Consider the following 13,503-nt stretch of genomic DNA (forward strand, 5'->3'; position numbering starts at 1 on the left):
TTCATATACCTGGTTTCTGAAAAACATATATATGTATATATATATATCTTTGTATATGTAACTACGTGTGTGTGTGTACGCGCACATACAAACACGCTACAGTCTGCAAGCATGATACACAGGAAGAGCACCATTAACATTTTTCTAAAGAGCAAAAGATTAGAGAGAGAATTGTTAATTTTTTTACATGCATATATATATATATATATAAAATCCACTGTCTCTCAGAAAAATGCCACTGATGTTTTTCATATATCATACTTAGAGTTTTCCTTATTTTCTTGAGGAGTATTATGCATTTTTTTCTTATTTTGGGAAAAACCTTCAGGCTATTCTCAAAAATGATTCTTCTGTGTTGTCAATTATTAATTACTGTCAGATGCATTTTCTAAATCTTTAAGAGCTTCGCCATAAATCTTTATGCAACATAGTTACAAAATTCTTTCAAGTAATTCTCACAGCCTACTCACGTTGATTACTTTGGTGGAAAGAAAAGATGAGATGTAATTTCCCATTGCTTAGAATGACCTCAAGAACACATTGTTGATTTATAAGGGCTTTTCAAAAGTAAATCACATCATATTATTCTGTTTGAAATTCAGTCATCAGAGCTAAAGGTAACATCAAGGTCATTGGGATGTCATAAATTACCAGGATTGCGAGATGTTCTGTTGTATTGAATAAATTCTTCGGTCAATTTTCAGTCGAGGTAAAAATTGACATCTTCAGTATATATCAGTAAAATTGCAAAATGCATAAAACTATCACAGTAAGTGTACAGTCTCTATTTATACACGTACAAAAGTAGGTGTAGTTGAAGAACATTTCAGTCACTGAAATCTGCCACTATCCTAAATGTTAATATCATAAAGTTATAGAATATCCTGAATTGAGAGGGACACAAAGGACTCAAGGATGTTGTATTTTTGTGTCATGTCTGGGGGCTTCCGACAGCTCAGGAAATCTGGACTCATCTCATTGCTCGGTGACCACACTACTTTGCATTAAAAAAAAAGAAAAGTTGTACCATTACATTTTTATAATTATGTTTTTCCTCTACAGCGCATTCAAAGCCTGCCATCCTAAGATCAAAAGTTTTTATTTTGCTGCTGAACATCTAGATGATATGAACAGGTAAGGAAGTTAAGCAAAATTCAAGGAACCATTCCTTACGCAAGGCATTTCCTTGAAGCTAGTGATTACAAATTAGAATGTGATAAATTGTTTAGCTAAGAAGGTTGTAGTTAAAAAAAAAAAAAAAAAGAGTTCAGAGTGGCATTATTTCTGAGTGTCTGCATATGCTAAACATTCAATTCATGCAAGAAGTATCTTTTTTGAAAGAAACATTTGGAGATTTTTGGAAACGAGGTTTTGTCTTTCTAAAAAGAAGCAAAAAAAACTTCGAAATTTTGAAAATAACTCAGAAGCACAATTTAAGAATTCTGGGTTTCTGTAAAGCTGTTCTTAGCTGTGTTACACCTGCAAAGGTGGAATATCTCCAACTTGGCACCCCAGCCTATCTCCACAGACGCATGATGCTTGATTTGAGGCTGCTTCTATTCTCTTTTGAGGCATTTGAGGGGTTGGAAGAAGTTGGAGAAGCACTCACTGATTTTTTTTCTTCTGCCATTCATGAAATAGGATCTAGAGATAGCAAAGACTTAATTGTGCAGACTGTCACTACCAACATGAATGTAACTTTCACTTTGAGGTGAAATTTCAGTTTTATTGAAATTAGCAGGGAAAATCTCATCAGCTTTAAACAAAAAGAAATTGAAAAAGAAAGCATTTAAGTCTTGCTTCTTTGTGTGTTGAGCTTACCTCTAAGTATTTGAGGTCTATTTTTCAGAATGATTGAGACTTCAGCACAAAATAAACACAATTTCTATTACTTCATTTAAATGGCAAATTAAAAACATAGATCCCATGTCTATTCAAATCTATCTGAGAATTCATTTCATTTATTTTCACAACATACACTGAAGTTAACTCATAGGATGTAGTTTTCATCATATGATAGGGCACAAAAAAAGATCTATGATTGCAGCCTGATAATTGTTCTGTTTTGGATAATGTTTGTAGACATCCCAGCTGAGGTGCTTTTGAAACAGGAGGAAAATGAGATAAATCCCAATCCATAAAACACATTAGTAAGATCACAGTTTAATCTGTCCTGCATGTACTAGATTCAGCTACCTGGCCAGGGAGCTTCATTGTACTGCCAGTTCTTTACTGATAATATATGACTGAAAAAGGATGCCAGTACTCTGCCGTGCTTGCTTTTATTTAGAAATAGCCGTCTGTTAATGTTTCCAAAAGTTCATGCACGACTAAAGCTCACTTCAAAAGTCTCTCCTCAGTTAGAAAACTTAAAACCTTTTTGTTTGTTTGTAAAATTTTAGACTTGCCTCTACTAGATAAATCTGTCAGGCCAGTCACTCAAAGTGCAGTTTGCTGCACAGCAAACAGAATAATGACGTGGCCTATTCAGCATATTCTGAACTACAGCAGCAGATAAATCACTTCTGCCAGTAGGTCCTCAGTGTGTGACAAGGTGGCTTGCTTCTGAAAATTAGAATGTGGCTCTTCAGTAATCAGAAAGCAGCAGGAAATGTGCATCAGTACATTAAAAACATACTGCACAGAGTATAACATAAGAGCTAGTAAGTTTTCATCTTCCTAGCATGGGCTGTCTTTTATTGTTTTTTATCAGTTGTGCTTACTATTTTATTTAGAATGAGTGAGACTAAATTTTGTTCCATGTTATACACGTGTAAATTTCAAGTAACTCCATCAAGCTCTATGGAATTACTTGAAATTTTTATGTCTGAATTGGCATTGCCGTTTCAACATATGTTTTTTCATCTTCTTTGATTGATAATGTAAGAAAAAGAAGTTCACTTTCATAAACTAAGTACGCAAATTAACTGAACTGAACTGAAAAAATGCGTTACTAAAAAATAGTCTTTCAAATGCAGAGATAATGAAAGACATTGCTTCCTATCTAAAAGCATGTTCTGACCTAGCCAGAGTCAAATACAGAATCAGTATATTAAAAGGTAAATAAGACTATTTTAAGCAATTTCTATTCTTTTTTAGGTTTCCAAGATGTTTTAATAATATATCATGCAATCATTTTAGTTCTGTTATATTGGAAAGCAGAATAGAAGAAAACTGCTAAAACAGACTAACAGAAAGTTACAGATCATTCAGTTCCTTCTACCTCTGAATAAAATAATTTAATTTTAAAAAAAAAAGTATATATAGAACATGAAAGGATTTTGTCACTATTCAACATTTCTTACTACTTTTATGCCATATTGCTATGCTTGTAAGAAACCTGGGGAGCTATGATCACTGAACTTTATTGTTGTGAAGTCCCTTGCCTTTGCATGGCTACAGCAGCAAAATTGTTCTTTCTACCCACATAACACATTGAGTTTGGGTGAGAGAAGGACAGAATACCCTTTACTGACACAAAGCACTGTTTTGCTAATGTAAGTATATATTCACTGAAACACCTTCCTTGGAAATTTATTTTTATTCCAAGAAAGTGATCTACTATAGAAAGCAGTCCACGTATTTCTTCTTAATGACACCATACATAAATTTGTTTTGATTTTCTCTGGTAACTGTGGCTGACTCTTTAAGTTGTCAGCTAGGCAGTTACAGTCAGTAACTTCATGTGGAATGGTTGTCTGAGAACTTCCTTGAACCTATGGTAACTGAACTGTATTGTTTCTCTTTTTGTTGGAGTCCAGAGTATTGAAATTGGTAAGAAGTTTCTTTCTCAATGTAACTAGATGATCAAGATCAAAGAGGACACAAGTCAGTTTGTAGTGTTAGCACATGAGAATGTCTCCAGGTGTATGAAGATGACCTCTAAATTTTTGCAAGTATCACCTACAGATCTCTTCGTTCTAGTTGAAATGCAGTTGATTGCTTATATACATTGTATGGTGCCCATACTCCCATATAGCTAGTTCATCCTTATCCTTGAGCTTTATGATTAAGGAGAATTTGACACCCTAAACTAAATTTGACTACAAGCATTGCATGTATTTGGAGCTTGAGATAAGAAATTGTTTCCTACTATTCTGTGAGAATGCCAATACAGTGCATTCTTTCTTACAAAAGTTTCAGATCTATAGAAATATTTTTATCTACTTCTAGTGTGAGTCATGAAATTGTTTTAATTAAATACTGAGGGGAAATGTACATGTCCTATTCTTAAAAAAGATTTAAAAACAGAAAAGGAAGAAAGCAAATTTAGATGATTGCTGCAAGTACCAATGTTACTTACTGTAACTATTTTAACTATTATTGTCACAGCTAACAATAACAGACTTCTCACAAAAACGCTAAAGCTGCACTTGCAGTAAGGAGGGAATATTTTCTTGGCTTCTTGCCCTTGCGAAAGCTACAGTGGTTATTAAGACACAGCACAATGTAGGGAAAGGAGTTTAAAATCTTCCCTTGACCAAGTTTTGCAGATGACTTTCAAGTGGGTTTTTATTGTATGTTTTAATATTTATATTGAGTTCTTATATAACTGTACACTTTTGTCCCTTATGTTGTTTAAAGCAGGTATTTTTTACTCTTCTTTTGTTCTTCCAGAGATCTTTACAAATCCCTGTGATACAAGCCCAGTGTGATAGATTTCTCACATGACCCTAATTTGGAGTAAACTCTAGCCACATTAAATCAAAATAATGATTTTCTAACTGAACACGTTCTTCTAACTATATCCAATGAATCTTTAGTGGACATATATTAGAAAATCTGCAGAAGTCAACGCCATTCTCTTAATCTCTGAACTAGCAAACCACTCAAAAGCCATTGTTATTAACTCTTTACAACCGTATCACACCTTGTCACTTGGCCACAGGCATTGTAGGTGACACAAATCATGAACAACAGAAAATCATTAAATGTGAAGTCAGTCAGCTGTCTCTCTTTTAGACTGGTATACAGCTCCTGGGTTATCATTAGATTATATTTATCAGAAATTTATCCAGAAATTTTCTGGAGTTATCCGCTATAGCTACAACCAATATCAATTGACTGTCAATTAACTCTTTGTTAATGTAGCTGATTGCCTCACTAACTGTCATGTACAAAATACTATCTTATGTTTAGGATGAAATGAAATTTCTCAACTGGATAACTCCCGTACTTATCTTACCTATTATGTGGTCAGCAGATCTATTCCAAGAGATTCAGTAGGTGGTTGTTTCATGTTGACTGCCATGCGTGGTGATAAGCTCTGAGCTTTGTTCTCCAAAGAAAGCCTTCTTGAATCAGGAGAGTTAACCTAAGGGATTGTTTTGGAAAGGGATCACTTTTTCTGCCACGAAAATGTGCAATAATCATCTGATGCACAATTTGTTGACTCTCTGCCTCCATGTGCCTCTGACTTTTTATAAATGCTTGGCACTTCCTAACAAGTACGACTGAAATTTTGTCTCATCTTCAGCTTCTCTATCATTCTGGCAGAAATGTTGATTATAAGCTAATATGAAGTATGCTGTAATCACTTCAGAAGCAGATCTCTAGCATCCTTACCAATACATAATGACTTCTGGACTATTAGCATAATTTACAGATAATATATCACTGCTCACTGGTCACTATTTTGGGAGGGGCAGTTGGAGAAATTTATTTCAAGGAGATATTTATTTCAAGGTATTTTATGATCTTATGCCTACTTTCCCTGCACAAAAGTTTCTCAAAGGTAGGCATGCAGGAGGGGTTAAAAAGGTCTCAGAAAGGCCTCTCTTGCTGAGAAAATAATATATGCTGGTTCCATGTGTGCACTGTGCAAATAAAACCCCTCAGGCACAGTTTTCTGAAACACATTTCTGAAGAAAATACAAAACTGACTTCACTTATCTCTCTACCAACACTAGCAGTAAAATTGCAAGCTGCTCACTAGCTTGGCAAACAAAGTCTGTCATCCTGACTGTGGGATGGCTGGAATAAGCAATTCCAGGTTTAATATGGAATGGACAACCGTAGAAGGTTGTCATGTGCTTTTAAAGCTTCATCGATGGAGAAACTGATTTAGTGTAAGTGGTCGGATAATGAATACACTGAGAGCCACACGGGGGAAGAGGGGAGGTTGAAGGGAAGCATTGGTAAGGGCAGCTGAATGTACGCCTCACAATGACTGCTCTGCTAGAAGAGAACTGCAGTAGTTCATTATTAATTCGTGCAGCTCATGGAAGCCTTTTTTCAAGTCTGAATTGAGGAGAAAACCTTAGATGAGAATTGCATTGAAGCAACTGCCTTTTCTCTCTCTGCTTCTCTGACACAAGCGCAAAAGTGAATTCTGGTATGCCTCCTTCTCTTTATGGCACTATAGGTAAGCCCCAAAACACATAATGGCATAATTAAGCTTCACTGTCTGTTTAGGATGGAGCCTGTTCTTTTGACAGCAGGTTTCTGCTCTGTTCCTCTGCTACATTGCCTATTCAAGCCTTAAAGTATTGCTTAAATTTCTGAAAAGTGGTGTTTATTCTTAAGAAATCAGAACAGCAGGAGTAGTGATGTGATGGTGTATCTGTGAGCAGCAGACTTAATAGCTCTGTGGTTATCTCCAAATCCTGTGTTTTACAGATGTTTGACATCATACATGGTTTTCTATTTGAAGCAAGATCTATGCTGTAAAAACAGTTTTTTGAACAGCATAATTATAGATCTTTGGAGGCTACCTGAGTAAAAATATCAAAGAAAACAGCTGTTTAATATGAAACATTATTCTGAATCTCCTTCAGATGCTCATGCTTTTGTTTGTTGTAGAGGTGCACCATAATTTAACATTCTGGATCAGTATCACTGCTCTTTTAATATTATTTCAGATGGCTAAACAGAATTAACATGCTTGCTGCTGGCTATGCAGAAAGGGAGAGAATCAAGCAAGAGCAAGGTAATGTGTTATTATTTTGGTTTCTAATGTCAGCTCTTATAACAAATTCATGTGCTCTTTTTTCCCTGCTGTGTATCAGGCCTCATTCTCATCAGCTGAGAGCAATTCTCAAATGAGTTTCACTGTTGTTGCAGTAGCAAATTCTTTCTCTTGGGGTTTTTGATTAGCTCCTTCAGATTCTGATCCATGTACCCTTGGATTATTTCTTTGAATGCTGCAAAAGTAGATAAAAGCAGTAAATTTACTGCCAGTAATCTCAGGTATGTGGTGCCCAGGTATGTGTTCCCCCATCAGAACAAACTTAAGAATCTGTAGACTAAAAAAAAAAAAAAACTGAAAACATTGTCATTTGGTATTTGAATTTACAGGAGTAGGAATGCATGAAATTGGTCTCTAGAACAAAAACATTCCTCTGAAATCTGCTGACAAAATTGAATTTCCCTGAAAGACTTAATTTTAAGGCCATTAAGTGTAGTGGTGATTACTACTGGTTTTGCTATATTGAGGTGTGTGGTAGAGCCCTGTTGCCTTTTCAGTGAACTCTTCGTTTGGAGTTGTAGGCTTACATCATTTTTTATTTTTTACGTCTAGTATTTCATAGCTTTATGAAAGTAGCATATTTAAAACGAGTCACTTTGTTTTAGTTTGTTGCAGCAGAAATCATGTTGGCCAGCAGGATCCATTGTGTTGGGCAGGTTGTTTTGTCAAATTGCCAGTGGCAAAGATTCACAGAAGCATTTATATCCAACAGACTGGTCTGGAAAGCATTTGGCATCTCAGTTCTTACTCTTTTTTACAGGTGTATCTAGCTGCAGGCACCAGACAATGACAGTGTTCAGAATGAGCAAGAACTCATCTGAGTGCCTGTCTACCTCCTGCCTCCAAAGTCAGAATACCACATTCTAATTCTGTGGCTTCTCAGCCTTCATCAGTGAAGCTCTAACTTTTGTTCTGAAAAGCATGTAGCTAGCGCTGCAGCAGTCTTTTCTTTACAAAAACTCCATTTCTAGCCATTTTTCAGAGAGAATTTGTATTCAGAAGATGTTCGCTAGGCTTCAAAATTAGCCATGTGATGTTCCCCTTGCCCCCCAAAATCCTGGTTCTGTACCAGCCTATGTAACAGCAGCCTTAGCCATATCCTTCTGGCATTAGCCATGTCTCCCTCCTGGGAGACACCTCGCAAAAGACTTCATTGCCTATTGAGAAACAACGAGGACTTTACTAGGCAGGTGCAAACATCAAAGGAGTAAGATATTCAGTAGTGGCAGAAGATGAAGAGATGTTAGGAAATGGCCTTAATTCATATTGTGATTGTCTTACTACAGAGCACCCTAGAGGTGCTGTTGAAGATCAGTGGCTTACAGCATTGAGACGTGTTTTGATGGTAGCAGTGTGGGAGGGAAGGTTTGTGGGTGTTCAGCCTTTCCCTCAGATAACTAGGCTGTACCTGCTGTTGCCTTGTTTCTAATTATACCTTCCAGCAAATGCAGCTGCTTACTGTGGGAGTGCTGCCCATCTCCTGGTGTGGTCTGTTATTGTCTGTGCACACCACATCACTCATCATACCAGGTCCTCTGCATTCACACAGCCCAGGAGACATGCTGCGCTCACTGCCACTCCAGTCATTTTCTCAGTGCCTCACCAAACCAAAACCTTCTTGGGAATCTGTATTTCCCATGTCATACAGCAATAACCATTTTGGAGGAAACTATACCATCCATCACTGCTTGAAGAGGCCACAAACAAACAAACTGAATCTTGGAGTTTTCAGGGGAATCCTCCATGTCAACATCCAAAGCCAAACTGAAGCTTCTATAGAAAGGAAGTTGGCAGTAGAATTACAATAACATGTGGGATGATAAAGGAAAAAGTGTAAGAATAGTTATACTAACACTGCCCAAGTGCACACTGCAGAAATAGTGCGCTTTTGTAAATCCAGATGGATGTGGAGAAATTTTTTTCCTACCAAGCAGTTGCTGAATAATTGCAGATGATCCCTTTCTTAGACATGAGATCACGTGTATTCAGGCCTCATGTTGCCTATTATTAAAATGGCTCCCTGTTGAAGATCATCAGCGAGACTCCACTTATTGCTGAAATTATATCCCCAGCACTGAGGGAGCTCTTTATTTCCACTCTAATGCCATTTACTCAAATTGATTCATTGTATGGAGGTAGGGAATGTTATATCCGCTTTATGCTCCGTATTTGTGTTTATGAAGGGAATCAGCATCACATTCCCCTTTTGCTGCAGCACAGAGCTTTTATGCCTCTGCTGCTTATCCTTGGCTCCCAGAGCAAGGGCTGTTAAACAGCTGAGCTGTGCCCCTAATTAGCAGAGGCATCGAGTTAACAATGTAAAGCCTCTCTATCACTTCAAGTGTTTTTGAAATTAAAGAAACTGTGAAGCTGGATTTTTCTATATTCAGTGACTGTAGCAATTGTCATCTACATATTTAATTTCACAAAAGGTCTTTTGTCAGTTCAGCCCCTTGCAGGAAAGCTTTAGAATGCTTCTGAAACAATTCAACAGTAGTTGTCAAACTTGTTTCAATTAAGAGTTGAACAGTTCTGAATCTAAAGTGTATAAATATATTTCAAGTGCTTTAGAGATGCACGAATCACTAAACTGTGGGTGTATTGCTGGAGAAAATGTCACATTCTGTGCAGAACAGTCTTATAAAAATACCATCAGCTTTCCATATTAAATACAATGAATGCTAGCAATAAGGCAAGGGACTTTCTTGGATGGAGAAGTTACATGCTTTCCAATCATAGAAAGTTAGAGAAACAAAAGGACTCACTTATCTAAATAGAAAAGCTTTAACTGGAAAATGGCAGGTCAATTTTATCTTACTTGTATCACATACAGTCTCTTGTTCATTCAGAAAGCTTTCAAGATATGGCTAAAGCTTTGAACATGTCTGTTGCTAAATTGGACAAAATCTGCAGAGAGAAATATGGCAACCATTCGATGCCATTACACACATTTTAGATAGACTGTAATGTCTCACTTGCCAAAAAGAGAACATTTTTTTAAATCTGATGGAAGCTATTTTCATTCATTTCACCTGAAAGTTGGCCCCTATAATTGCAGATTTTTTTTGTAGGCAAATACAGTAAGTTGCCAACACAATTTCCTAGTTGAGGTAAGGTGCCCAAAAGCACAATCATACAGTATTTTATGGTTTTGACAGGAAGAACTTTTTTGTATTTTTAGCCAAAATTGGAAACTGCACTGAGAATGCTAGATTTTACTTCCAGAATAAATAGACGAGCTCCAAGGCTGCAGAAATCACAGTGAGTGAGATAGCTCTGACAGGCCTCTCACAAGAAGTAGCTCCACTAGGCTTTGCTATAATGGGAACAAACATATTTACGTGCCAGTATTTTGAGGTTTTCTGAGTTGCTGGAAACAAGGAAAAAGAAAATGTCTTAACCATTTGTTCTGATGTTGTCTTCTTCCCAACCAGTGATGAATTATTTTGAGATGTCTGCAGACAGGGACGTTTGAAATTAGTTTTTTTTTTCTTTATTTCATTGCCATGATAAAAATTATTTATACTATTTATTTCTTACACTACTTGAAGAGAACCTCTCAGCTATAAACTTGCATGAGGCAATTCAAGAAAGCCAGAGTCACAAAAGAGAAGTTATTACTTCTAAAGAATAAATAGATGGATATGGCTGCACACTCCTCAAGTACCATACCCTGAAAAGATAAAGAATTTTAGAGACAACTATTTCACAATGGTTTCATCTTAAGATAATTTTTTTTTAACTTTAAATCTTGAATAAGATTAGGTACAGTAGATTTTTAATCATGATCATGTTGGTACAAAGATCATTAAAGCCAAAATTATATGTTGTGCTAACTTGGAAAAATTCAACCCATTCCTTTGGTTAGATAGTTCAGATAGTAAACCTTTTTCTCCTATTAAATATAAAATAGTAAGTTACACGGTTCCTTGAACATGTAAAGTGGAAACTGCCTGTGAATAGCATGAACTAAACTTGTCCTGTGGTATAGTGGCTTAACCAAATACTGGAGGGTAATGCAGTCAGAAGCAAAGTGGCAACACAAACATTTGCATCAGTCTTACAACGTATAGAAACATAAAGACCATCCGTCTGGATCTGAGTCAGCAGTTAGTTTTCTTTTTTATGGAACATTAAGATCTGTTGTCTATTTAATTGCATCCTCTTCTGCTTCAAAAGTAATTGCCACAGAATAAATAGAATTATCATGTTGTACGTTCTTACATGTGTTTTCCTTCTTGAGTAAGTTACCAAAAATATCATAGAATCATAGAATCATTTGAGTTGGAAGAGACTGTTAAAAGTCATTTACTCCAGTTCCCAATATGAAACAGACTTGGCTAAGACTTGATATCAAAAAAAAAGGAAGCCTCATATCCCATTAAATTTAATCCAAAATTGATGTGTCCTTTGTACTTTCTTTCACCCATCTTTTACAGTTCTGTGCTTAAATATAATTGTCACATTCTTCCTTAACAAACCACCTTTACCTTGCTTGGGTAATAGGATAGCAGCTATTTTATAATGAAGGTGTTATATGAAGTTTTTCTGCCTTATCAGAAATTTAATTGAAAGCCTTGGGTAACTGGTAGTGTAGAAAATGATGATAAAAATAACACTGATTATTCATCCAAGCACTAACCGCTACTTGCTTGATTTGCTAGTTGGTATTGATTAAATTTGTTAATGTTATTTGCAGCCAATAAGACTTCTGAAAATTACTTTCATCTTTTCCATTCAAAAAATACTTTCTGTAATTTCCAGCCAATATATGTACACTCATAATTATTTTGATGATACAGCAAATATTTGAAAATCTTATTGCACCATGTGTATTCTGTATGCACGTTGTATTTATAAGGTGTGTACAAGAGTTATATCAGTGGGACATTCGCAGGTTGTTGGTTAATTTCTCTGTGGTGGGAAATGAGACAAAATACACCCAATGTTTTAAATTTTTCCTCCTTATGTTAAAACATTTCCAAATTACAGCAGCTAGCATATAGAGAGTCAACGTTCAGTGATATTTAACTCTCAGTAATATCTATGAAGGAATTTCTAGTTGTTTTTATGAAAACAAGTTTTCTGATATAGAAACTTATCAAAAAATCTTGGTAGCTTTTGACCTGATGTGTATGTAACTTGTAGATTACTGGAGTGAGAGTGATAAGGAGGAGGCTGACACTCCATCGACACCCAAACAAGACAGCCCACCACCCCCGTATGATACATACCCACGGCCTCCTTCGGTAAGTCACCTGCAACTGCCTAATCTGGAATGGCTACACAAAGTCACTTTCACCAACTCTAATGATCAGAACCACGTGCTTGCAAACACTGCACTCCAGTATATTTTTTAAGCCAGTACTGGGCATAAACTATTTCTTAAGTACAGTGCATTGCTAGCTTCAAGAACCATCCTTGCCATTTGCACTGGTGTGTAGAGAACACATGTATAATCCTACTCATTGTACAAACATGAATTAAGTTACAGAAATCTTCCTCTTCTTAATTTGTGATAGACCCCTACTCATCCATGTAATTGCTCACATCCCAGTTACCGTCTTCTTTGACAAAATGTAATACCCTAGTAACAGATTCTTTTCTAAGGTACAACAGTTGTGCTGTGAAGCATTACAGTAACAAACTACACTTCCAGAGAAATGCCAACATAAAAATGTTATTTTGTATGGCCAACAGCGGTTTTGTTGCTTGTGAAAAAGTAGGTTTATCTACAAAAGAGAGCAAAAGGAGGTCTAGTCGTTATTTCCTTTTTTAAGCAGTTGTTGTTTAAGCCCTAATGAGTGATCTTCTAATTTATTCTTCATTGGAAATTTTAATTTTCATGTCCATATATTCAGACATTACTAAAGCACTTTCAGTATAATTTTAAAAAATACAAAAATGTCGATTGAAAACTTGGTTGAGTTTGTGGAAAGTGTTTGTGATATTTAACTTGCATGCAAGACGTATTCCAAAGCCACAGAGTTTTGAAATGTACTGAAGCTCTGCAAACATGTTTCCAAAGTAATTTTTAGCAAGATAGGATGATAGCAGGCATTTGGATTGCAATTTTAAGATAGTATTGATGGGCCAGGTGTATCATAATCATTTGAGTTGGAAAAGATCTTTAAAGGGCATCAATTCCAACTCCCCTGCAATGAATAGGGACACCTACAGCTAAATCAGGTGCTCAGAGCCCCATCCAGCCTGACCTTGAATGTCCCCAGGGACGGGGCATCCAACCTGCTGCAGTGCTTTACTATCCTTACAGTAAAAAACCTTTTTCATATTATGCAAACTAAATCTCCCCTCTTTTAGTTCAAAACCATTTCCCCCTCCTATCACAAAACATCCTGCTAAAGCCTCCATCCCCTTCTTTTTTATAAGCCCCCCTTTTAGATACTGAAAGGTCTCCTTGGAGCCTTCTCCACACTGAACAGGCCCAGATCTCTCAACCCGTCCTTGTAGGGGAGATATTCCATCTCTCCTGCGTCTTTCACAAAGCCCTATTTGACAAAGTTTTCTGAAAAAAT

General features: G+C 36.3%; 1 protein-coding gene across 6 annotated transcripts in view; it reads left to right on the forward strand.

Moving 5' to 3' along the window:
* Nucleotides 1-13,503, forward strand: part of CNKSR2 (connector enhancer of kinase suppressor of Ras 2) — a 204,265-nt gene that overhangs the window by 152,440 nt on the left and 38,322 nt on the right. For all 6 annotated transcript variants that reach the window (XM_052673741.1, XM_052673742.1, XM_052673737.1 and 3 more), the window contains 3 exons: nucleotides 1,063-1,134; nucleotides 6,861-6,928; nucleotides 12,116-12,216. In XM_052673741.1, coding sequence (XP_052529701.1) covers nucleotides 1,063-1,134; nucleotides 6,861-6,928; nucleotides 12,116-12,216 — 241 coding nt within the window. The remainder of the gene's footprint in view (nucleotides 1-1,062; nucleotides 1,135-6,860; nucleotides 6,929-12,115; nucleotides 12,217-13,503) is intronic.

The sequence above is a fragment of the Tympanuchus pallidicinctus genome, unplaced genomic scaffold (genome assembly GCF_026119805.1).
Source record: "Tympanuchus pallidicinctus isolate F22 unplaced genomic scaffold, pur_lepc_1.0 scaffold14, whole genome shotgun sequence".
Lineage (NCBI taxonomy): Eukaryota > Metazoa > Chordata > Aves > Galliformes > Phasianidae > Tympanuchus > Tympanuchus pallidicinctus.